The 27,592-nt window shown below is 38.5% G+C and overlaps 1 protein-coding gene across 4 annotated transcripts in view; it reads right to left on the reverse strand.

Annotated features, from left to right (window-relative positions):
* Positions 1-4,974: 4,974 nt before the first annotated feature.
* The window catches only part of FAM81B (family with sequence similarity 81 member B), a 56,176-nt gene continuing 33,558 nt past the window's right edge, over positions 4,975-27,592 (reverse strand). For 2 of the 4 annotated variants that reach the window (XM_045074443.1, XM_013044513.2), the window contains exons 7-11: positions 20,378-20,484; positions 11,883-12,018; positions 10,074-10,269; positions 8,236-8,363; positions 5,214-5,267 (exon numbers count right to left, since the gene is read on the reverse strand). In XM_045074443.1, coding sequence (XP_044930378.1) covers positions 5,256-5,267; positions 8,236-8,363; positions 10,074-10,269; positions 11,883-12,018; positions 20,378-20,484 — 579 coding nt within the window. In that variant the 3' untranslated portion in view covers positions 5,214-5,255. Of the gene's footprint in view, positions 5,424-8,052; positions 8,364-10,073; positions 10,270-11,882; positions 12,019-20,377; positions 20,485-27,592 lie in introns of those variants that run through there. The other 2 variants (XM_004769909.3, XM_004769908.3) reach the window with 2 other exon arrangements.

The following is a 27,592-nucleotide window of genomic DNA, read 5'->3' on the forward strand; positions in this document are numbered from 1 at the left end:
TTTTATGGTAGGTACTATTCCTCATTTTACAGGCCAAAAAAAAAAAAAAAGGAAGTTCAGAGAGATTACTTTTCTCCATATTCTTAAAAATGAAATTCCAGTACTATTGTCTAATTTTATTAATAACTGCTGACACATCAGATGTCAGTGAGTTGAAGTATGTGTCTTTGGGACTGACTCAGTTATCCTGCCAAGTTGTATTCTAATATTGCCATTTACTTAGTGCCACTATCTGAATTCTGGAAAGAACCTTAGGAAGAAGGAAATTCCTCCAAAAGACTAACTTGGCAAATTTAGTTTTCCCCCAGCTGTATTTGCAAATTTAAACCTATGCAGTGATGAGGAGTACTCCACCCTTGTTCGATTTTGAACTTAATAGAAATTGAGACCTGCAGTGAGCTAATTGTTTCAGTTAGGCCTTGATAACATCATGGGTGCCAAACCTTGCTTTCCTCTTTGGCGTTAATTAATCTCTCTTTCATGAACTTTCTTTTGGCCCTCCACATGTCTTAGGTACCTAACACTTTCTTAGTTTAAAAAGACCTTGATTTACTTACTTACCACCGAATGCCTGCAGAGGAGGTAGTCGATAAAAGCTCTTGGTTGTGTTTTTGTTCCTTTCTGAGAGTTTTATGTTGGTGTGTGAGTGCTTAAAAGCCTTCAAGTGCTAAGCAATGGGATTTAAGCACAAGAGCTAAATAGGTTCCTTGGTATAGGAGTTGTTCTGAGTTGCAGAAGTAGGTTTGTCCACCACCATTCACATGTCTCCAAAAAGGCTGCACACACTTGAAGTCCATCCCTGAATGTTTCCCTTGTGAAAGCAGTGCATTATTTTTTGGAGAAACATCTGACAGTTGGATACTAATGACTTTGACCTGACAGTAATGGCTGTTGGGTTTACTTTAATGGCCAGAACTTACAGAGGAAACACGCTTCTCCGCACGTTGGCATCAACACCTTGCCCTGCTCCAGGCAATGTCTATAACGTTTCTTCATTATGTTAGTCTCCCTCCCCAGAGACAAGAGAAGGAAATGCTTTTAATGCAGAGGAATACTTGCCCATTATAATTTTGTTCCAGGAGAAATCTATATTTTGTACTTCTTTCTGCTTTGGTCCATTGCTAAGATTGTTGCAAGCCAAGGTATTTCTCCTCATACACAGTGCAAGGACCTTTATAAACTCGAGTATTTTTAGATACTAATCTGAATCAGTTAGATGAAAGAGTGCCATGGAACTTTTCTTTCCCATCAAAATCGAAAGCTCTGTTTATTATTATTAATCTGTACCAATTGTCAAGCACAGTACCTACTGGGTATCAGATACTACATTAGATGGTCTACATATATTTAGAGAAATAATACAGTAGAATGCTTAAGAGCCCTTCTCTGGACTAATGAGTTCAAATTCTGACTGCACTTCTGATTAGTGGTGTAACTTCACAAAAACGACCTTAATAGTAGACATCTCTTTGGAAGATTAAATGAGTTAATCCAGGTAAAGTGGGTTAGAGAAGTCTCTGATAATAAGGTAGGTGTATTATTATCACCATTTTAAGAGAGGAAACTAAGACTCCAATTTAGAGAACATATCCAAAGTCACACGTATAGTAACTGGTGGCATACTGGTTTTAAACTAAGGTCACACCTCAAAAATCCTCAAGACTTTGCAGCATAGATCGTTAAATTATTTTTCAGTTTTCTCAGTTTGTGTCTTTTGGAACTATAAAAGAGCACCTGGTTTCTGACATACTCCTGGACACATCAGTCATTTTTTACTCACACAGTTTATCACATGTGTAAATAGCTTCTGAAAATGAAGTCACAAAACCAGGGAATGGGTTTATGGAAAATTTAGTCTATGAAGTTAGAAAATTTCACGATTGTATATTAAAAGAAGGATCTGAAATAACAAATCTTTACTACAAATGACTGTGACTCTAATCTCTTGGAGAGGGAAATGCCAAACTGGGCAAGGGCCAAAGCAGTCTAATATTTTTCCTGACAACAATCCTGCCTCTCTCTGGGAGAGCTCAACACCCTTTCTGCATCTGAGAAGATGCAACACATTTTTAAATTTATTTTTAATTTTTTTAAGGCTGGAAGTGTAGTCAGAAAAGCATTTACAACTGTTCGACTGAATTGTGTAATGTACCCGCTTTTGGACAGTGTCCTCTTCAATAGGTGGGGATTTAATGCTGGGTCTGAAAGCATTACTGGTAAAACTCCAAGCTGATGCCATCTGCTAGCAGGAACTCACAGGGAAGACTGAAATCCTCAAAAGATGATATTTCCTCTCCTACTTCACTGTTACTGTTATCGGATAGTCACCTAGAAACTTCTAGGTTCCTCCTTTGCCTGTGCCCTCAGTGTTGTGTCCTCAGGGATTTTCCATGGTCTCTGTTTCTCATAGTAGTCTTCCTGTCCTCCACTCCCACGCCTCCCAACCCCAAGTGGTCTCTTCCTTTTTCATCCATAAGTCCTTCTCCTGTTTCTATGCTAGATCTTCAGTTTAGATCTTTCTTGTGCTCCAGGTCATATTTCTCAAATCACCACTGGAGATCTCCACTTGGGCATCCCATAGATAGGTAATTCAAAATCAATTAGTTTAAGACTGAGCTCACTATCTACACTCTTCTCTATCATCTCCCTCTTTTCCCATCCAAATTTGCTTCCCACACTTTATCTGTATTCTGGTCTCCACACTATAGCCAGAGGGATCTCCTGAAAATGGAAATAACAGTCACTCTCCTATTTAAAATCCTTCAAAGCTACTGTGGGTCTTGAAGATAAAGCCCAAGTTCCTCCACAAGAGTTACAAAGCCCTTTGTGATCAGACATCTTGTACTCCCTAACATTTCCAGCCTTTTCATTATATACCTCCTCAAACCTTCTCTCCCACCTCCCATGCATACCTTTTAGGTTCTGACCATACCTTGCAGTTCTCGGCATGTGTTCCATTCTCTTGGCCTCTGGGCCTTTGCCCGGGCTGCTCTATCTCCCTGAGCGCCAGCCTCTACCAAACATAGCCCCTTTCCCTTGGCTAATGTCTGCTTATACTATAGAGGTCTCAATTTAGATATCCCTTCTTCTGGAAGACCCCTTTGCCTTATTTCCCAATTTTTCCTAAGTACCTTTCTCAGGTGTGCCATCACACTTTTTACTTGCCAATGTTTTTCAAAGTTTGATTATTGGTCTTTTCCACTAGTAAGTTCCCCAAGAGTAGGGTCCATGTTTAGTTTGCTCAACATGGTATTCCCAATGCCTAGCCCCTGAATGGAGGCTGCAAAGATGTAAAAAGTAATATCTCACAGAAGTTTGGAGGACCCCCCCCCCCCGCAAAGGTAAAAACACAGATATTTATGTGTTTGCATGCATTATAGATCAAGTATCCCCCTAGTGTTTTGGGGTGCTACTTGCTGCTGTCATGGGTGATGCCAGCAGAAGTACCAGACCTTTGTGAGTTGTCTGTAGAAGAAGGGAAAACTGCTACTGTCCAGGGAATGCCGGGGGTGCTTTTTCTTTGACCTTGGGCCTTATTGCTGTCCTGACTCTCCAGTGGTGATCATATCACCTCACGATGGGACTGAGAAGGTGCTTGTTTTTGTGGCATTAAGTGAGGAATTTGTCCTTCATCTTCAGCAAGGAAGCAAAACCCTTTGAACATTACCATTTGGTCCTTAGTATAAATAATTTCATATGATTTTTACCCCTCGGCGCAGGTTTTGACAAGAGGAAGGAAATGGCAGGAAACACTGGGAGGCAGAGGATCCGTGGACTCTCTGAACCTGTTCCGATGGTGTTGGCGCCTAAACTGAGAACTCTCGGAGGTGATCTAATGTATGCCTCAAGTCCACTGGGTGGACCTGCACTGCAGATTCTGTGACATTCAGACATCTTCCTGTATTAGTGGGACACAAGTCTGACATTTCCCAAGGGATTAAGTATTGGTGTTTGATACAGAATAAAGTGCTATGCATGTTGAGCTTCTCTAGGAAGATTGTCCTTACCATCTTTTTGGATCCACGTTAAAATCTGTGCAAAGGAAGGCCCATCCAGAGCAGAGGTGAATTTGTGGTGAAATGACAACTGTTAAGCTCCACGACCCCTTGCTTACGGAGCGCTAGCTGTGTGTTTACAAGGTTGATGGAAAATTTGCAGAAATAAGGCATTTTAATGACAGTTAAGACCATTGATTAAGATTGTTGTCTCCACTCCTCTTTCCGTTTATGTCAGGTACCCCTGGAGTGGCTATGGCCATCTTTGGATTCAGCAAAAGAGAAATTGACTTGGGGATACATTTGGGTTAGAGGGTTATGCTTGTGTTGTTCATGGTCACTTCTGTATGGAGGTAAGTTGTGGCTGTCCTGAGGTAGCCTTGGCTTTCAGGAATATTCCTGCAGACTTTGGTGCCAACTCACTGGGATAGAACATTATCAGTAAGTCAAAATTGTATAAGCTTTAGGCCCTAACAAAACCTGGATCCACCTTCTCTCTAGGCATAGCCCTCAGGTCATCCAGAGTCTATGCAAACCTGCAAACACCCCAGCTTGGGATTCCAAGCAAGAACACGGACAGAAGACGCTTGGATTCCCCTCCTATCCTCTGGTAGTACATTCACTTCTACATGGTTCTACCCTGTCACTACCCATGAGAGAGATCCCATTCTGCACAGCCTTTGCCTTGATCCTACACTATTATTCACACTACAATTTAGAGCATTTTTGCTTACAAGGAAAAAACAAATATAAAGTAAAAAATGGATATTAATGAGGTGACATGGCTCTTGATCTGAATTTCTTTTTTTTTCTTTTTTTTTTAATTTTTAATTTTTAATTTTTTACAAACATATATTTTTATCCCCAGGGGTACAGGTCTATGAATCGCCAGGTTTACACACTTCACCGCACTCACCGAAGCACATACCCTCCCCAATGTCCATAACCCCACCCCCCTTCTCCCAACCCCCCTCCCCCCAGCAACCCTCAGTTTGTTTTGTGAGATTAAGAGTCACTTATGGTTTGTCTCCCTCCCAATCCCATCTTGTTTCATTTATTCTTCTCCGACCCACTTAAGCCCGCATGTTGCGTCACTACTTCCTCATATCAGGGAGATCATTTGATAGTTGTCTTTCTCCGCTTGACTTATTTCGCTAAGCATGATACGCTCTAGTTCCATCCACGTTGTCGCAAATGGCAAGATTTCATTTCTTTTGATGGCTGCATAGTATTCCATTGTGTATATATACCACCTCTTCTTTATCCATTCATCTGTTGATGGACATAGCGGTACAAGCCTTTCTCAAGCTCTGTATGAATTTCTAATTCCACCTTCTTATAATCACTTATTTGCTTCATTACAAAGAGTTACTGTTTCAGCCTAGTAGTATATTTGCTGTGGTGGTGATTTTTTAAAATACATTTTTACTGGAAACAAAAATATAAGAACAATAAATTCTTTTGTAGAAAACAAAATTCTTCATAAGCCAGTCACTGGTATGTTTGTTGTAAATTCCTACCTTTTTGCGTACTATATGGTATGCATATTCTATTTAACATATTTCAAAATATTTTTTTACACAATTGGGATCGTATCCATATTGCTTTGCAACTTGCTTTTTTCACCTACTAGTGTATCTTGCATATCTTTATGTGTTCTTTTTTTAAAATTTTTTTTATTTATTTATTTGACAGACAGAGATCAGAAGTAGGCAGAGAGGCAGGCAGAGAGAGAGGAGAAAGCAGGCTTCCTGCTGAGCAGAGAGCCCAATGTGGGGATCGATCCCAGGATCCTGGGATCATGACCTGAGCTGAAGGCAGAGGCTTTAACCCACTGAGCCACACAGGCACCCCTTATGTGTTCTTTTTAAGGGTTGGAGATATCATTAATTTAGTGATATCATTACTAGTGATATCATTAATTTAGTCCTTTCCCAATATTTAGGTTGTTTTCAAGTGTTTTGTTTGGTGTTTACTATAACAAATGGTGCTGTAATGAGTACCCTTGGCCATTTATCTTTGCACATTTTGGAAGATATTTTTATTCTCTGTAATATAACTTTTGAATTTTTTTTGTAATATAAATTTCAAATAGTAAAATTCCAGGATCAAAGAATAAATAAATTTAAAAATTTTATTAGATGTTTCCAAATTGCTCTCTTACTCGTACCAATTCATAGACTCACTGGTGAGATAGGAGTGCACACTTCTCAACAGCCTTGTCAATCACTTTAATTTTTGGTGATCTGCAAATAGTACCCAAGGGTTCCTTTAATTTGTATTTAATATGTTGAATGTCTTTTTATATCTTCATTTCTTACTGTCTTCTATGACTTGCCTGTTCGTTATTATTATTTTCTTACCCACTTATAAGGGTTTAGGATTACTTGAGATATTAGCCCTTTGTCTTAGCATGACACTTGATTGCAAAGAATACTTGCTATTGCATTTGAAACTCTTAAATTCTGCTATGAAAATTCTTTGCGGATGCCTGGGTGGCTCAGTTGGTTAAGTGACTGCCTTTGGCTCAGGTCATAATCCCTGAGTCCCAGAATCAAGTCCTGCATAGGGCTCTCTGCTCATCCGGGAGTCTGCTTCTCCCTCTGACCACCCTCCTCATGCTCTCTCACTCTCTCTCTCTCAAATAAATGGATAAAATCTTTTAAAAATATCCTTTGCAATATAGTCAAGGATGCTGTATGTAAATTAATAAAAATAAATGCAGAGGTTTTGTATAACTAAAAAATTAGGTGGACAGTGGTCAAAATTTATTTGGAAGGTGAGTTTGTGTTTTACTAGGGGAGAAGTTGTCACTTCTTCCTAAACCAAGGAAACAGACTAAGTCTGAAGCAAGGGTTCTCTTGCCAGATTACAAAAAACTCTGTGATTAGAAATTAGTCTTCTAGCAGGTAGCGTATGACTTGAATAGCTTATTTTTATTTTTAATGATTTTACTACCCAATACCAGGCTCTACATCTAACATTTATATAGAAAAGTTAGAAATAGTATAATTTTATAGAAAATTAATTTGTAAGGAAAATGTGGTCCATATACACTATGGAGTCTTATGCCTCTGTCAGAAAGGATGAATACACAACTTTTGTAGCAACATGGATGGGACTGGAAGAGATTATGCTGAGTGAAATAAGTCAAGCAGAGAGAGTCAATTATCATATGGTTTCACTTATTTGTGGAGCATAACAAATATCATGGAGGACATGGGGAGTTAGAGAGAGAAGGGAGTTGGGGGAAAGTGGAAGGGGAGGTGAACCATGAGAGACTATGGACTCTGGGTTGAAGTGGCGGGGGAGGGTGAGATGTTGGGGTACCAGGTGGTGGGTATTATAGAAGGCACTGATTACATGGAGCACTGGGTGTGGTGAAAAAATAATGAATACTGTTATGCTAAAAATAAATTAATTAATTTAAAAAATAAAAAAAATAAAAAAATAAAAAAAATAAAAGAAAATTAATTTGTATTTGGCTCCTAGATCAAATTATATTGGATGTTTCTCATAGAATCTGGTTTATTCTCTTATTTGGCATGGTTAGCTCTGACTTGCTCATAGTTCTGATACATAGTGAACACAAATGAATCAATAATTTTGTATGCAGAGGCTAGACTTGCTCTAAACACTGGGATCGTTAGAAGACAGAAATCTCTGGATTGCAGTGTGGCAGCCTGTTGGTTGTATCTGCCCTGCAGAGCTAGTCAATGTTTTGAACTAGCTGCTAATGCTTATAAATGGTTTCCTAGAAAACCTGATTTCTAGTTTCTCTTGAAAACTAAACTTTGGGCACTAATGGATGATGTACTTCTTGATAATGAAGTAGAATTGTGTGGTGGCTAGTCTTTTATAGACAGGATAAGTGGTCTTCAGTTTGCCACAGTTCCTGCCCTTGTAGTTTACAGCAGGCCCCGTCACTCATCGTTGGACATTTTATAGACTGCTCTTTTTTATTTGTAGCAAATTTTTGTCCTTCTTATTTGTAGGCAAATAAAAATACAAGAAGGCATTTAAAAAAAATTCCTTAACTTTTTCATGAACACATTAATGAAGACATCATAAATTTCTTTGTTTTATTGGATTTTTCTGGCACATTAATCTCCTTAAAAAGGTGGTAAGAAATACAGAGATATAAGAAGTAGTAAACACCCCAGAGATACTAACTTCTTTCCAACTTTATCAGCAAGCAACTATATTAGCTGGTGAAAAAGATGACTGAAAAGTTTTATACCTCCTGGAGTTCCACTATCTTGCGCTGTAATTTCTTTAGGTCTTTCTGTACTTTATATTTCTCTAAATCCATCTTTGTTTTCTGTATTTGTTGGAGGGAGCTGAGAGAGTCATGAATTGATTGAAATCCTGGAAGAGGATATGAGAATAGGTATACTTAAACAGTGCATTGGAACTTCTTTTAAAAAAAACAGAAGTTGCTGATCAGCAGTTCTGCCATAACTGATCATTTAATTAAAACCACATTAATTTCCATAAAGACCAGTTTAAAAATGTACAATGATCCATTTCTTATATGTCATGAAGATGCATTATTGGTAGTGTTTCAGCTCATGTCTGGCTTCATTGTGAAAATTCAGTTCGGTTCTTCTCCTTGTCCAAATATATTGCATAACAAAATAGTTCTATATTTCAAGAAAGAAATTTAAAATGTTTTATTCTCTCTGTGTATTTTGATAAGAAATGTTGATGCTCTTTTTTTTTTTTTTAATTCTTGTTACCAAATTGAAGATAAAGAACACAGGTGAGATTTTTAAACTTCTCAGAAAGTATCCTGTTGATGGACCTAAGTAGTGGCCACCAGCTGTTCCTCCTGGACCTCCACTCTTGAGCCTTTGTCCCTCTCTTATGCAAGTCTAGTCACTCATGACTCAAGCTACCTACCATAAACCCCCAGACCTAACTGACCTCGGGCTTCTTAGGGTACAGCCCATTTCTTACTCATTGGGCCTTTCACACAGTCATTTCTCAACACATTTTTATTAAAGGCATAAAGGAGCACACCATTCATTTGGAATTCCCCTTGGCTAGAACTCCAAGTTAGTAAAATGAAGAAACAGATATATTGCAAATTCCTTTTTAGCTCATTCTGGGGGTGTACTAATGGAATGAATATACTTAAATCTCTGGTGCTATGGTAGAAAACAGTGCCCTAAAAGAAGGGTCACTTAAGTTTGAGATATGATTCCTGGCCAGATAATTCATTCTCTTGATTTGGTGGTGGGAGATGGGGGCTAAGGACACTGTGGGTCAGATTTCCAGGTAGTAAATTTTACTTATATGCTAGGAACAGCTGGCAGAATGAGACCATAATATCTTCCCAAGACACCTTCAAGGCATCTCTGTACCAAAATTTGGGAGCATTTGCATGAATTTTTGGATTGGCTAACTAGAAGACAGAAAATGAGATAGGTCTTTCTTTAATAAAGGAACCTCTGGTTCCTGGTAATTCCCTCAGGACTGTGACTCAAGGCAGATGGTGGCTCCACAGCACCTATCCCGCGTCCTTCCCTTTGACAAATTAGATGAGCCTTTCAAATTAATCCTCTTTGATGTTAGCTCAGCTTGACACTGCTGCCATTAGCCTCCTTAAGAAGAAAAGCAGTCATTATACTGGACTCTGTTAATTCATCTCTCTCTGTCGCTTCTAAAGGTCAGGTCTCCAGTCTGACATCTGTCAAGGCTCATTACCTGCAGTTCAATGAGGGACATTTGATTTCAGGTCCTAATTTCATGATCTACCACAAATAGGACCTTGATCTCAAGGACTTTGCAAGTCTAACAATTCTATGATTCTATGATCTTCATTAAAAAAAAAAAAAAAAAAACTCACAGTCTTGGCAAGCTCGTGACTCTGCCAAGTCTGAATGAAGGAAGTGAGCTTGTTTACCTACCTTCCAACGTATGCTGACATTCTGTGGGATATTTAGGAAAGTCCAATTAAATATAAAAGGATATCCATAATGACAAGACTGATCCATGACCATGAGCTCAAAGTAGACAGCTCTGAGAGATTGGATAAGCGAGCACTAGTGGTTTGAACCAAAGGTGTCTGCTCACCTGATTGATATTCACTCTGCATTTTCTCTAATTCACCCCAGATGTGCTTTTCCAGTTGGTTCATCTTTTTGGACAGTTTGTTTTCTATATGCTTTACTTTGCTTAGTCCTCCTTCCTGTTTCTCTGTGTTAATGAGGTTCTCTAATTTGCTTGAAAGCTTCAGTAATTTTTCTTCCATTTTATTTTCAGACTTTTCCTATAAAAGATATGTGATGAAACACTGCAGAAAAGAAAACTTACATGGTTTTGTATTTCCACTTAGGTTTTTAACACATTAAACAAGAAAAATCTCACCAAGTTCCCTCTTATCTAGAACTGTGTTCACAGTTGTGAGTTCATGCCTTTGCTTGGCCTTGTTTGTAGTTCCTTTAGAATTCTGCGTGTGTTGAGAGAAAGAAAAGAAAGGGCTGTGTGGTCTTGCTGAAATGCTCTGAGCACTTGGACCCTTCTTTTAGGGCACTTGGAACACTTCTAGTGTTTAAAGAAGTGTGGCCAAGGAAGGCATTGCAGATGCTGCTTGACCTAAGGTCCTTGGACACGCTCCTATTAGGTGTCCATATTCTTTCAAGCTTAGTATCTTCACGTGGACAGAGTTCAGCTAGAATAGTGATTCTTAACCCCTGCTGTCCATTCATATCACCTGGACCAACACACCTACTCCTCCCCCAAACTCTGATTTAATTGGTCCACGGTGGAGCTCATGAACATATCTAGTGTAAAAACTCTCCAAGTGATTCTAATTGCAGCGAGATGAGGACTCCTGGGCAGCCCAAGTTTCGTTAGCTGCTCTGCTCCTTCTCAGCCTGCACAGGGAATTTGCAAGCAGCTTCGGGGAAAGACTGACTTGGAGCCCCTTTGGTTCTCCGGTCTTTGGCCCTGCCTGCTTCAGGGAGGCAGTCTTCAGCCTGTCTCTTACGTGTGGTGGGAAGCTTCTGCCTGCAGGTGACCCTGTGGTCACCTAGTGCTGCCTAGAACTGGTGGATGAGTCTGTCTAACTCCAGGAGAACTAGCAGACCCTCTTGGCTGCACATCACACCACACAGACTTCAGTAGCCTTATCAGTGATAAAGCTGTTATGGTTATCTACATCTCTTGGACTCCTGCCTCTGTCAGCCACCCAAAGGCCCTCTACCGAAGTTCCAGAAACATCTAAATCATCAGCAAGGCTGGCAGTCCCTGGTGACACAGCTGGCCCTGTGCTGCATTTCTGTGGGGGTTAGCAGCTGGCTGGATGAGTGGGCTGGAGTGGAAAGGAACCTGCAATGAACAGATTTCCTCTCCATCTTCGTAGTCTTGCCTCAGAGCTGGGGATTCTCGACAAGATTGGATCTGGAAAAGGAGTTTTGAAAACCTTTGGTCTACTAATGGATCTTTGGAGAGGTAAACTGACTTGTCTATGACAGAAATTTTTAGGCTTTATTGTGCCCAAGCATCAGCCAAGGAGCTTGCCTGGAAGCACAGATCCCCAGAGGAGGACCCTGGGGGTCTGATGCTGCTCTGGGTTGGGACCAGGAATCTGTATTAAAAAAAGAACATAAAACAAAAAACAAAAAACCCCAGCACCTCTCCTTAGGTTTTTCTGTCATAGGTATAGCAGACTCAGAAGTATGCATTCATGGAGCTGGAGAGTAGCACACAGGACCAAGAGGCAGGGCACTCGATTCTTATCCCGGTGCAGGAAAGGTAAGTTACTGACACAGTGGTTGTGACTGTGAATGTCACAATGAAACTTTCCAGACTTTGGCTCACTGCTAACGTCCAGACCGTGACTCTGCAGCTGTTTACTTCAGGAATAACAGAACCCCTTACCAGTTTCTCCTGTAGGAGCTTCAGACATTGATTTATATGCCCAAGGTGGTCTTTTTCATAGGTGATGAACCGGCTTTCTGTCCATTTTTGATGGTTCTCCACTTCCTCATATAGATTATTTGAAAGTGAATTAAATCTAAGGGGGAAAATATTTCTATTTTAATAGGTACATTTAAGCATAAAACCAAAATTTAATATTGAAAAACGCAGGTATTTTTTTCTTTTTTCAGATGTTAAGGCTCAAGCCGTCTAGTGGGTGCTTACAGTTTGATGTGGGAGGTGGGGGGAGAGGGAACACAATCCAGGTCCCTGCCCCGAGCTTGGGTTCAACCCAGCTGCAGACAACACCCTTCCTCATACCTTGAACTACACATACGCACAGTGACAGGCACACAGACACACGGAACACACGCTTCATCCATGCAGATTTCCTCTTAGGGCCCGGGGTGCATTGTCTGTGTGGAAGAAACAACATTAAGTCACTTGGGATGGGGACAGCACTCTGCGGTAGGGATCAGCAAACTTTCTATAAAGGCTCGGGTAGTGAATATTTTGGGCTTTGTGGGCCCCTTGGTCTCCGTGGCAACCACTCAGTTCTTGAAGGGCTCAGTGCTGCCATTGCAGTGAGAGAAAGCAGCCACATACGAAACAAATAAGCATGGCTTACTTAGAAACAAAGAATGAACATGTTTGTGGTCTGATCAAACTTGATAGACGCTGAAATCTAGATAGCCTATCATCACATGTCTTCAAATACATATTTTGTTAAAATTAGCAGAAAGTGTGCAAATCATCCTTAGTAGTGGGCAGATTTGGCTAAGGGTAGTAGTTTGGGGAATCCCTGTTCTACAAGTGTCACTGACCGGCTGGGGGAAGAGCTTTCCCCCCCACCCCCCACCCCACCCCCAATCCTGCAGAAGAGTCACAGATGGGGAGTGGGGAAGGGAGCTCAAGAGGACTTGGGGAGAGCAGAAGGTCCATGGGAGATGGTCCTGGCTTGTCTTTTCTGTCAATCCTCTGTGGATTCTTTGAGGAGGGGGGGGGGTGAGGGGGGGTGGGGGGGTGGGGGTGCAGGAAGAGCCAAAAGAGGTACTGAGTTACTCATGTGGAACAGAAACAGTCCTAATAGGCTAAGGGGCTGGAAGCGACTGTTGCCAGTGAGATGATATACCGCGGGAACATGAAATGGAGAATGAAGGATTTTAAAAAATGGGAGTGGCTGTTATTACAGAGAGTAAAGGCTTGAAATCATCCATCATCAATTCGAAAAGTCACTGTAGAGTGGCTGAGGGTTTGAGTGGCAAGATGAATCCACAGCCGACACGGCTGAGAGCTACGGGTCTGAGAATCGCCTTTTGGAATAGGCAGTATGTTAGAAAGGCGCAGTGCCCGGTGTTGGTTACTGAAAATATTCAGACCGCCCGACAAGTGGGTGGCTTGAAATAATCATTGCTGGGATGTTTTTAGGGCCAATTACATGCAGATAATTTCGTTTGTTTGTGGTGTCTCTCATCGGAAACTGCTTAAGACATGCAGGACATACATTGCATGTCTCTGCCTCTTCAACGTCCCTGAAAAACAGTTCGAACTGGTATTTGGAAAAGACTGGTCACATTTTTATTTAGACCAGTGGGCTTCTAACAAAGTACAGAGACGTTTATGGTTGTCACAACTTGGAGGTGTTACTGATATGCAGAGGGTAGAGGCCAGAAATACTGCTAAGCATTCTACAGAGCACGGGACAGCCTCACAATAAAGAATTATCCAGCCCGAATGCCAGTAGTGCCCACGTTGGGAAACCAGGATTTAGATGATGAAGTCAAGGTATGGGAAAAGTTAATTTTCCAATAGCTATATTAGTTGTAGTATGATAGCCGAATTCTGATCTTCATCTCCGTGAATTATCACATTTTTTGATAGGGAGAGAGAGATTTTTCACATAGAAAGCATACCTTGATTCAGGGGGGGTACTTCAACAATGAGGAAGATAGCTTTGGCCAAGCTTCCTGTTCTTAATCCGATCATGATTTCCAAACACCTATGCTGCTGGCCAACAGCTGAAGCAGCTCAGACAAATACGGTTCCCAACTGATACATGGACAACCTCATTTTAGCCAACTGTTTCCTATGTCTGGAACAGTCTTAGAACGTACAGTGGCTCTTGCCCTCATTTCATTCAGATTTCTATTCAAGCACCACTTACCATCTTAGCATAGGACTTTAAAAAAATTTTTAAAATTTCTTTATAAACATATAATGTATTATTAGCCCCAGGCGTACAGGTCTGTGAATCGCCAGGTTTACACACTTCACAGCACTCACCATAGCACATACCCTCCCCAATGTCCATAATCCCACCCCCTTCTCCCAACCTCCCTCCCCCCAGCAACTCTCAGTTTGTTTTGTGACATTAAGAGTCTCTTATGGTTTGTCTCCCTCCTGATGCCATCTTGTTTCATTTATTTTTTTCCTACTCCCCAAACCCCCCACGTTGCATCTTCACTTCCTCATATCAGGGAGATCATATGATAGTTGTCTTTCTCTGATTGACTTATTTCACTAAGCATAATACCCTCTAGTTCCATCACATCGAGCATAGGACTTTTTTTAAACCGCACTTAAAAAAAAAACAAAAGCTTTCATTTTCCCCATCTGACTCTCCCTATTCCTTTAGCATACTTGTTTTCTCCAAAATGCTTATCACCATTTGTGATATGTATGTATGTATGTATGTATGTATATTATATATATATGTAATTTGTGTGCTGTCTGCTTCACTAGAACCTAAGCTCCACGAAAGCATTTTGCTTTGTTCACGGCCATGAACAATGGTTGGAATGTAGGTGCTCAATGAATAGTTGAATAAATGGATAAATGATTCATTCCTTCTCATTTGATACCTTTTACTAGGGCTGTTCACAAATAATAATTTGTACACTTGCCAAGATATTTCAAGATCTGATCTTCAGTTTTCATCTTCCCTTTCCTATCTCTGGTGGAAATAGTAATTAAGGGTGATGGTTAGAAGGACAGTAAATCCCCAGAAAATCAAGGGGTAGCTTTGCAGTTGGGAATCCAGACTTCACTGTTCAGCTGTACTGTGTATATGAATGTGAGCTTTTACTCTCATTACTGATAAAGTATTAACATCCCTCTGAACACCAGGGAACCATTAAACGTGCCCAAGTAATATCTTTAGAAGTGCATATCAGTAATTAGAATTCTGAAATTAAAATAAAGTCATAAAGAATGAGTTACTACTTATGTTCATTTTACTCCAAGGTTTTGCCTGTAGTTGGAGACTCACTTTTCTGGTAAGCATCAAAAGTCAGACTCTGGGTAGTTTATGAAAATGTGAAAGCATTTTTTAAAAATCATTCTCTTTGAAGGAGAAAAAGGATTAGGTAAAATAAAGGTTTATATAAATCTCTTTCTTTCCTTATTCTTTCCCCTAACACAATGGATGTGATCTTCCAGGAAAGAATTACTTTTCTATGAATTACAGAATTTACAGTTAAAACCTCAATGGGACAAATTTATCTTGGATGACATTCACATTTTAGTTCCTAGATCCTCTATTCCAATAGTTATGGTTGTATTTCTATCAGATCCAGGTAGACATAGATAGGAAGATAGGGAGGGAGAAAAGTAGGGAGATGTATGGATGGAGAGATAGCTTTTTTTTTTCCTTTTTCAAAAAACACAAAAATTATAGCCAGAGACCTTGCTAGGATAATGTGAGATACAGGTTTTACAAAATTTTTATATTGGTGGAATCAAGTTAATATACATACTAAGGACAATAACAAGGGAGAAAGTTACTAAGGGTAAAATGAAATGTAATAGGGATCTATAGACATAGCAGATAGCTATGCTGGATTTGAATGGTGAGGGAGAGTGTAGGGCTTGCAACAATCATCCTAGTGATCACTGTGGTTCTGGTAGACATACATGAATGAGGACATAGCCCTATTCTGGGCCCTTTTTTTTTTTTTTTTTAAACCACTTCACTTATGTCTCAAATTCATTGTCTTGCATTCAATAAGTGATTGAACTTTTCTGGAAGACATGAAAAATTTAAATTCTTGGACGCTCTTACGATGAACAGACTCTCAAGAATTCAGATAATGGCTTTAACAAACTCAGTCTTCAGAGACTGAATCTAAGATTTTAAATTTCACATTTAGAAAAAAGAAAGGAATTCCAAGAAACATTTTTTTTTCCTTACTAAATGTTTACGTATATACTTAAACTAATTTGTTCTTTAGGTCCTGTGGTTCCTAATTAGGGACACTAATAAAGAGCAACTCGAACTCCATGCTGATAGGAAGACTTCTGTTTATCATTCCATGTTGTACTAGAGCTTAAATCCCAATACTTTCCTAGCCTCATATCTTCATAGTTTCAAGCAGATGTGATCTTTCCGTTCCCAAAATTTCTGTAGCAATTAGTTTACTACTGGTTGGAATTGGGAGATGGAGGAGTCACAGATCAGCAAAATAACTTGAGATTTGGAGTCAGACACTTTCTAAGTATGTGACTTGGGGTAAATTTTTTAATTTCCATGATTGTGTTTCTCTATCACTAAAATGGGAATAAGAGCTGGATGTACTTAACTGTGTTGATCCCTTAGTGATTGGTAGAGATTTATAAATAACAATTAGTGTATTTATTATTTCTGCCTACTGATACACCTCATTGAACATTGTCTTAACTTTTACTTTACCTGTGTTAAGCTTTTCACTTATTTATGGACTTCCCCCCCAACTCTATGTGGCTATGATTTTTGTCCCTGCGTATTCCAAAACACAACTTACATGTTACCAGTCCTCAAAATAGTCATTCATTCATTCACGGGCTTCCATTTGTGCCTGAATGTGCTGTGTGCTGAGAATACAGAGATGGAGGAGACATAACCTTGACTTTCGAATAGTTTGTAATTTAATACCATGGTAGCATTTTTCAAAGCTGTGTGGGGAGATTTGAGTCCATGCATTTGCCTCGTTGATCGAATAATTTTTATTTTCTTATAAATCACTGTCAATGAAACATTGTCAGCAGCAAGAACTATCGAGGGAGTGAATGGAATGTACTTTCCCTGCCAAACCCTTGCTAAAAAACAGCTGTGTTTTATGATGACTCAGACTCTCACTCTATAAGCACTAAGTTGTTGACTGAGGACATGACTTAACTGACCATCTGACTAAGAGCCTTCTGGAAAAAGGAGGCTCAGTGCAGGGGTTCAGATGAAAGAGCCAGTACGTCTCCTTTGTCAGTTCTAGTGATCAGTGCCGAAGGGCCAGGAAATCACTAAAAAACCACAGACAGTATTGGGGCTTTAATGTTCTATATAAGATATATGTTTAATTGACCGTTAAACTTGAAATCGTTTAAGTTTTTAACTGGTAAAGTTGTTCAATTAAACATACTTTTGAGTGTCATTCAAATGCTTTTAATTCCTTTATTTAGAGATAGTTGTTTCTTAAAAAAAAAAAAAAAAAAAAGCAGGGTGCCTGTGTGACTCAGTGGGTTAGGCCGCTGCCTTCAGCTCAGGTCATGATCTCAGGGTCCTGGGATCGAGCCCCGCATCTGGCTCTCTGCTCAGCAGGGAGCCTGCTTCCCCCTCTCTCTCTGCCTGCCTCTATGCCTACTTGTGATCTCTCTCTGTCAAATAAATAAATAAATAGTCTTTAAACAAAAAAAAGCAAATATTCTACCTCCTTCGCTTTAATTTGAGATATTCTCTGAATGGAAAAGAGAAAAAAACAAAGTCCTACCCACCTTACTTTCCCTTTGAGGAAAATACATTTGCAATACATATCTCAGTCAAAGGGTTAATATCCCTAACTTGACGGAATCCTACAAATGATAAGAAAATGATGAAAACCACAATACAAACTGACAAATGATAAAATGGGCAATTCACAGAAAAGGAAATTCAAATGATGAAGGGAATGCAAAGGAAAACAAGAGATGCAGTCTTCATCCTTTAATTGGCAAGTATTAAAAAAATCCAGTATTGGTAAGAATGTAGAGAAAGGTCTTTTAATATATTGCTGTTGGAAGTGTGAATGCTACATTAAAAAAAGAAATTTATAAACATTAATAAATAAGGTCTTTAACCTAAGAATCTTGCCTGAAGAAATAAAAACATCTACACTTAAGAATATTTAAGGATATATATATTATTACATATAATATATATATTTAAGAATATATATATAAATTTGGTATAGACATATATATACATATCTATACAAAAATTTTTTGGTTTGTTTGTGGTAGCTGGAAACTGGAAAGAATCTATACATCAATAGGATAAATGATTGAATTAATTATAGGACATCTATAAGTTTAAATATTATTCAACTATTAAAAATAGCTTTAAAATAATATTCACTGATCTGGAGAGATAATCAAGATCTACTGTAAAAAGCAAATTATTGAGGAATGTGACTAGGATGTATTTTTAAAAGCCATGCTCTATGTATACATATATGATTTGTGTCATATATATAAACATCCTTTTTCTGTTCTATCTATATATCAACAAGGAGAAAAGTAAGGAAGGACACTCCTTGGTGTTAACACTGGTTACATCAGGAAGCTGAGATGAAAAGCTTTTTTTTCCCCATCTTTGCTTTATTTTGTTAATTTTAATTTTAGAAAAATTGATGAAGATTTAACTAGAAATGAGTCAGTTGTGTATTTAAATGAGTTATTAGAGCTCACAGGTATTTGTGGAAAATTTTGGTTTATAAATTCAGCATTACCTACTCTAATGAAATTTTTAGACTTTATTATTTCAAGTGAGAAAACGATTCAAGTTTATATTATTACAAAAGTGTCCAGATTCATATTTAACTATATAGATGACTCAAATAGAAGCCAATTTTTCACAGGACTGAAGACGGAAAAGCACACCACACCATCAAAAATGCATTAACCCTGATTCTCAAACCTTTCCTTTTCCTTGATTGGCTGTTTGTTAATATATTTCATTCCTTTAAGCCAGTATTTCATTCCGGATTATAAATCCCTTTTCTCTCCAAGTAAAATCAGTTCTTAAGGTGTACTCCTAGAAACAGTTTTTCTTTTCTACTTCTCCTTTAGACACTTTATTTTATTTTATTTTATTCAATTCTAAGCTAACGGGATTAGATCAAGCACCACACAGATTTTAACTGAGCATCTGCACTGCACTGGAATTTAAGCACTTAGACATGCTTTTTTGGACTGGTATTTTCTTTTTACCCAAGACATTTACTTCTTTGAATTTTAGGTATAACTAGTTTTTCATCAATTTCTAGGACACACCTATTTCCCAATTTAACATCTCTGAAATCGGAAGGTGTCTTGAAAATGATGGTGTGCTATGGTTTAATTGTTACCATCACATTTTAGAGGAAAAAAAAATAACCATATGTCTTATAATTTGTGGCACTTAGATTTAACGAAGTACTGTAAAGATGGGTGAAAATGGAGCAAGCAGAGTATATTCAGAGTCCTGGATTTGACCAAGTCATTAAACCCAGGGGCTGTGGGACAGAGAGGGAAAAGAAAAAGGTGAGAAGGAGCAGTAAGATGGCATCATCCAAGTGACTAGAATTTTCCTCTGCCTGCCCCAGGACTTCAGGAAATGGTGGTCACTTAAACAAGAAAGGAGGATTTGGGAATACGGAGGCCAGTGATTGGAATGTTTGTGGAGTCTTGTCTTCTTTACCATCTTTTCTATTGCATAGGGGAAAACTCAGTGAAGAAGGGACAGAGACCAGTCTTAAAAGAGGGAGAATGTAAAGGAGCAAGTAGAGAATCTTAGAAGAAATTTTAGAAGGGAAGCTTGTAAATCCGTTATTTTAAAAGTTATTGGATAGTCTTGTGGAATTGATATATATTCAGTGAAGTGTATTACATTGAGGCATTTTAATATATAACTGATGATAAAATTATTCGATAGGAAAGGTCAGGCTGTATATCAATTCAGTTGTAATATACAAAGAGAATGACAAAATTAATATTCATATTTCCTTTTGTTAGCTTTTAATTTAAATTCCAGTTAACATACAGTGTAATATTAGTTTCGGGTATACGACACAGACACAGTGATTCCACTCTTCCTTACAACACCTGGTGTTCGCCCAGTGCCTCCCTTGATCCCTATCACCTGTTTCATCCACCGCCCCACCCACCTCCCCTCCAATCTCCTTTATTGTGAATATTGTATAAATTGCTTTAGTGTAGCCTATTCTCTCTATCAGTTTGTTGCTTTAGGTCTTGACTAGTTTCAAATTCCTGGGATAGGTTCTCATTTTTTTTTCTAATTTTGTATAAACATATAATGTATTTTTAGCCCCAGGGGTACAGGTCTGTGAATCGCCAGGTTTACACACTTCACAGCACTCACCATAGTGGGTTCTCATTTAATGCCAACGCTTTCTTTAGGCAAAACCTTTTGGAATGTTCTTAACAGAATTAAAAATCTCCCATTCACTTACTTGAACTCCAAAAGGTTCATTTCATGGCGATGATCTCCCTGGACCATCTTTAAATTTGAGATTTGCTCAGAACTGGAAGCCTCGATCTTTCCTAAGAGCTGCATTACCTAATGAAAGTACAAAAGGGAGTTTGTGTGTGTGTGTGAACAAAATCACTAGCACTTACATTAATTATATTTTATTCCTTAAAGAGCCAAGAAACAGACTTGAGCCTAAAGCATATTTGCATCTGAAAATGATTTTTCCTAAAGGAACGATTCAATAGTTATAGAGCTATCGTCAGGGAAAGAATTATAGGGAAGCATTCCATTTTGTTGTCTCTAATATTCTTCTTAGTAGGCTACCTAATGATCTAACAAAAACGAAAAAAAAAATAGAATTGATATTTGTTTATCATTTTGTTAATTTTAATGATTTCTTTTCTTTTTCCCCAATTATAGTATAAGTCGATATATATCTCTATCACCATTTTAGCCTTAGTGCCTATTAGGTGGCCAATGGTAAATATTCACCAAATTCTTATTGAATAAATGCTGAAATGCACCATTAATTAGACTCTGAGGGAAATGCACGAGTGGCCTAAGACTAGGCTTCAGGAATTCCTAGGGAGCAGTCTGACATGACAGCAAGTGAATTCCAAGAGAAATGACTTTAGGGCATATAAAGATAGGGAAAACAAGTTCCATTTCTGGAAGTTAAGAGAGGAGTGTCATCCACACAGCCAGAAACTCTGAGGAAGTTCTTCAGGTGAAAGGACTGGATTGGAAAATAGAACAGAGCTGCAGCACGTAATCGCTCCTACAGTAATCACTGTCCAGGGGGATGAAACGATTCAATGGGCTTTGGCCAAACAGAATTCAACTCTGACACAGACAGTCGCGTGGAGGAGAGTGCGCCGTTAACAAAATCTAAGTTCCCAAAGAGGTGAATGACAGAAGAGTTTGAACAGATAAATGTTGGGTGGGCATCCAGTTGCCTGTGAATGGCTATTTATAAGAGATACACTTAAAACAGGCTATTGAGAGGAGGTATACTTCAAGGCAGAATTGTTAACAAAATATTAGGCAAATATATCCCTGGCAAAAGCAAAGGAAAAGAAAGCTGGCAGAACAATATTGTTAGACAAAATATTATTCAAGGCAAAATGTGTTAAATGGGACAAAGGTGGTCATTTTTGCAGATGACTAGAATCCCCAGTGAAAAGAGTTTTGAACCTTTATTTATGTTATATTTTGAATTACAAAGATAAACTGAGATGTTACATTAATGATTTTAAATGACTTCTCTTTGACCCATAAAAGTCAATTAAGTAAAATATAAAGAGAGATATGGGAAGACATGAAAAATATGGTTTATTTAGAAGATTTATATACCAAGCAATCTAACTTGCAAACAGCAAGAAACGCTCGTTCTTTCCCAGTGCCCAGTGAGCATTTGTAACAACTAAGCACACATGTGACTATGAAGAACTCCAAGTAGGGGCGTCTGGGTGGCTCCGTCAGTTAAGCGTCAGACTCTTGATTTCAGCTCAGGTCACCATCTCAGTCAGGCACGAGATCAAGCCTCAAGAGCTCTCTTTCTCTCTCTGCCTCCCACCCCCCAAAAACAAACAAAGAAAACCCTCAAATTATTCCACAAAGCCAGGAAAAGCCCTTCACGAAAACTAAAAATTAACAGGAAAAGTGTAAAGACACAAAAACCTAACCATTTGAGTGAGGTAACCTCTCTTAATTCTGTTGTTCAATTCCAGTGTTTTACATGGAAATTTGCCTCTCAGATCTATTCAGAGGAATATAACTGGCTAAGGGCCCTGACGGCTATGTTTAAAATGTATAAGCATATGTGGATACTGTGCTTCCCATTGGCTGCTCCCAGCCAGTGTCTTAATAGTTTACTTTGATGAGTGACTTTGGTTCAAAGAGCTGGATGAAACTAATAGAATGTCTGTCTCAGACCTTCCTTTTCTGTCTTTTCCACAGGAGTCAGACCTATTTGTAATCTGATGACTTTCTCTATCTTTTCTAGGAACCTCCTCATTTTCCTTCAAAAATATTCACCCTCAATTAATCTCTTCTCTCTCTCTCTCTCTTTTTAAAGATTTTTTAAACATTTGTTTTAGAGAGAGTGTGTACGAGTTGTGGGGGGGGGACAGAAAGAGATTCTTCACTCAGCTTCCCCACCGAGTGCAGAGCCCACTGTGGGGCTCTATTCCATGATCTATGAGATCATGACCTAAGCAGAAGCCAAGAGTTGAACACATAAGTGTCTGTGCAACCCAGGCACCCCCTCTCTCCCAGTTAATCTCTTGCATATCAGTTGCGAATCAGTTCCTTAATGGAATTTGCTTCTCCAAGGACTAACCCTAGTGTCAAAGAATAACTCTACTCAGTAATTACAATTCACTTAGGAAAGGATAATAACATTATATATCGACAGGACACAGCCACATCTATGATCAGAGGTAAATTTGTGGCATTAAATGTTTCCATAATTATATAAGACAGAATAAATCTATATAAACGAATCATTCATTTCACAAGGTTGAAAAGAATAACAAACCTAATCAAGGGAAAGCAGAATGAAGAAACTGTCAAATTGTAATAGATGGGATGGCTCCTTTAAGATGTCCACGCCTTAATCCCGGGAACCTGTGAATATGTTATGTTAGATGGCCAAAGGGATTGGCAGCTATAATTAAGGTTACAGACCTTGAAATAGGGAGATTATTCTGTTTTATCCAAGTGGGCCCAATTTAATCACGTGAGCCTCTAAAAGCAGAGAACTTTCTCTAGCTAGAGTCAGAGTCAGACTTGAAGTCAGACTTGAAGCCTGACATGGTCTTATCCTGTTCCTGGAGAGAGGCCACATGGAAAACATGAGAAAGAAGGCTGGCAGCTGGGGGAATGTCAGTCTCAAATTGACAGCAGCAAGAACCCCTGTAGCACGACTGCAAGAAACTGAATTTGGCCAAAAGCTTGAATGAGTCTGGAAGAGGACTAATTCCCAGCATCACCTCAAAGGAACACAGCTGTACTAATATCCTGATTTCTGTCTTGTGGAACCTTAAGTAGGGAGTCTAGCCTTGACCTGCAGAAACTATAAGATTTTATATATATATATATATATATATATATATATATATATATATATACCACTAAGTGTGTGGTAGTTTGTTACGATGGCAGTAGAGAACTAATACACAGATATTAAAAATTTATGAGCAAGAAAAAATATAGGTTTGATATGTGAATCCAAGAGTTGCTTCTTTGAAAAGGTAAGAGGCAAAGTTTCTCTCAGTCTAAATGTAAAGAAAATATATGGACACTAAAATTGGGAATAAGAAAAGATAGAGTAGTTATAAGTATGAACCAATTAATAGAGTGAATATATTCACAAAGCTGAAATTATAGATAAAGTGGAAGCCAAATAATTATAGATTTTAATTCATCTCTCACAATCCAAGACAGAAGAAAAGACCAAGAAAATAAGTAGGAATACAAAGACCAATCAAAAGGTTTGAGTTTGTTGATTTAAGCAATTTTTTAGACACTAACTGTACGTTTTCCTTAAAAATACAGGACATATTCTTTTTAGAATATGTGCAAAATTTTACTATCCAGCCACCAAATAAAGCCCGTAAGATATTCCAAAAATAGGGACACCTGGATGGCTCAGTGGGTTAAGCCTCTGCCTTTGGCTCAGGTCATGATCTCAGGGTCCTGGGATGGAGCCCCACATCGGGCTCTCGGCTCAGCAAGGAGCCTGCTTCCCTCTGTGTCTCTGCCTGCCTCTCTGCCTGCTTGTGATGTCTCTCTCTCTCTCTGTGTCAAATAAATAAAAATTTTAAAAATACTATAGAAAAATTCCAAAAATAGAAACTGGCATATACAATAAAACTTTCAATTACGGTGAGATAAAACTTAAAATGAATACCAGGACAATAGAAAATCCTTAACTCAGTGACGCCAACAACCCCTCTTAAGCTGTTCAGTCAAAGGAAGAATTCAATATACAACTGCAGAATTTCTAGGAAACAATAATGAGAACACAATATCAACCCTACAGAATACAGGGAAGTAGATGAATGCTCAGGGAAAATTCATAGTCAAAGCGCTTACATCAGTAAAACAAAAACTACAAATATATGTGGTTCAAAAAGTTAGAAAATGAGCAGCAAAAGAAATCACAAGAAAAGGAAAAAGATAAAGCCAAAAGCTTAAATTGTTGAGAATACATGAAAAACAAAAGAGAAGCAGAACTTAAAAATACATAAAAAGACTGGCTCATTGGAAAGCAATCAATATCGTTAAGATACCACTAACCTAACTAATCAAAGTGGGGGAGAAAAAGCTCAAATAAAATGGCAAAGAGGAAAAAATACAAAATCAGGAAAAATTAAAACAATCCTATGGGGGTGCCTGGGTGGCTCAGTGGGTTAAAGCCTCTGCCTTCGGCTCAGGTCATGATCCCAGGGTCCTGGGATTGAGCCCCGCATCAGGCTTTCTGCTCAGTGGGGAGCCTGCTTCCCCCCCTCTCTCTGCCTGCCTCTCTGCCTACTTGTGATCTCTGTCTGTCAAATAAATAAATAAAATCTTAAAAAAAAAATCCGACGAGTATTTTGCATAATTTTATGGAAATTAATTTCAAACTCTGAATGAAAAGCATACTTTTCCGCAAGTTCCTTGAAGAGAGGGCGCCTTTAAACAGACCAATTTCCACAGAAAAAACTGAGCAAAGCTATGAAAGGTCTTTCCTTCCCACTAAATCAGTAGGCCCATAAGGCTTCAGAGGCAAAACTACCAAATTTTTAAAGAATAGATCATTGCAATGCTCTTTAAACTATTTCAGAGCATAGAAAAAGAAGGGAAACTTCCAAATTATTTGTATGAAGTGAGCGAAACATCGATTCTATAATCTGAAAGAGTTTGCACAAAAAGACTCATCTTGTTTATAAACATTGATGAGAACTTCTCAAATAAAAGATCAGCAAACGATATCCAGCAGCACAACTTAAAAAAAAAATCAAGTGCAATTTATTTTTTAGAACAAGAATTGTTTAATAAGAAATATGTTAATCCAAATAATTATGCTAGGATAGTTTAAGAGAAAACTCACATGATTATCTCCACAATGCTGAAAAGGCATTTGCCTAATTCATAATCACTCTTAATTAAAAACAAAAACTCAATAAAATAGGAATAGTTGTGCATCAAACATGTTTATTGAGGAAACATATCTCTCACCATGAGGGAAGCAGGGGGTATTTCTGTTAACGTCAGGAACAAGAGCAGGATGACCACTGTCCCGATGCCACTATTTAATATCACACTGGAGTTATTAAAACAGTTAGAACATAGAGAGAAATTATGTGTGTGAAAAATGGGAAAAGACGAGTAAACTTATTACTGAAAAATCTTATGATTGTGTGCCTGGAAAACAGCAACAGCAGCAAACTGAAAAATTTCTTCAATCAAGACAAGAATTCGCTAAATTAGTAAAATTTAAAATTAATATCGCCTTCATTATATACAACTAACAACTAGTCAGGAGATATAATGAAACTTCATTACAATAAAGTAAAAAGAAAAAAGATAACAAAATCCCAAAATACACTGAAAATGATGCATGCTTGAGGAAAATCTGAAACCACTCCTAAAAGATGTAAAAGCAAATTTGCACAAATAAGAAGCATGCTGTGTTCTCGGATAAAATACTCAGCATTATCACTCTTTCAATTCTAAAGATTTTTTTTATTTAAGAGAGAGAAAGAGCACAAGCAGCAGGAGTGCACAAGCAGGAGCAGAGGCAGAGGGAGAAGCAGGCTACCTGAAGAGCAGGGAGCTCAAGGTGGGGCTCAATCCCAGGACCCTGGGATCATGACAGCCCAAAGCAGATGCTGAACTGGCTGAGCCACCCAGATGCCCCTACTTTGTCAATTCTAAACTGATAAATTCAACATGATTTTAATAAAAAATTAAAATTGAGTTTGTTGATTTATTTGCTGGGACTAGACAGACTGATTTTAAAATCATATGTGAAAAGAAACAGTTATCACCAGGAAAAAGGAGAAAAGAAAGCAATGAAAGGGACTCACTGTACCAGGTATTGAAAGTTTGGGGGCACCTGGGTGGTTCTGTTGGGTTAGCATCAGATTCATTGTTTCTGCTCAGATCATGATCTCATGGGTCCTGAGACTGAGCCCTGCATCAGACTCTGTTCTCAGCAGGGAGACTGTCTCCTTCCGCCCTCCCCACCCCCTCACACAAACCCTCTCTCTCTCCCCTTCTCTCTCTGAAATGAAGAAATAAATTTTAAAAAATTAAAGTACTACAAGGCCTCAATGATTAAAATAATAATTAAGACACATTATTAGAAAAAAACTCCAAATGGATCAAGAATTTAAATATAAATAGTAAAGCCATGAAAGTGCCAGAAGAAAGTATGAGTAATTCAGGCCTTTGTATGGGGATTTTCTTTCTAAGTGTTACTTAAAAGGAGCCACAAAAGAAAAGACTGATACATTTAGCTACAAATAGAGAACATAAGCGTGCCAGAAGTCAAAAGACAGATGACAACCTGGGAAGATATATTCACAGATCGTATTATAAAGAAGGGCTCATCTCCTTAATATATAAAGAACTCCTAGACATTGAGAAGAAAAAGAAAGAGAGACCAATAAGGAAATGGATAAAAGAAAGGAATGGATAGCTCACCGAATAAGAGATACAAATAACTCTTCAAGATATGAGCCTCATTCACAATAAGAAAGACTAAATGAAACACAGAGACCGTGGCCATCTTTTTCCTATAAGAACAGTCAAATTCAAAAAACACCACTCAAAAAGCTTCCCAATGGGGACCTTTTACATATTTTTACATATTTTTGGCGTCTGTGTAGTATGGTCAAAGCTCCACAGAGAGCAAGAACTTTCAAAATAGCAACACTGTACTTTGACCCAGCAATCACACTTCTGGGTGTTGGGATCCTACAAACATATGTACACACACACACACACACACACACACACACACACAATAACGTAAGTGCAAGGTTATACACTGCAACATTGATTTTAAAGAGAGAAATATTAAAAATAGCCCAAATGTCCATCTGTGAGAGACTGGTTAAATGAGCCACTATACAGACAGGAGGAGTACATTGTAGTAAAAAGGAATGAGGAGGCTCTCCATGTACTAATATGGCTGATCTCCAGG

The sequence above is a fragment of the Mustela putorius genome, unplaced genomic scaffold (genome assembly GCF_011764305.1).
Source record: "Mustela putorius furo isolate JIRA1106 unplaced genomic scaffold, ASM1176430v1.1 tig00537350_pilon_pilon_pilon, whole genome shotgun sequence".
Lineage (NCBI taxonomy): Eukaryota > Metazoa > Chordata > Mammalia > Carnivora > Mustelidae > Mustela > Mustela putorius.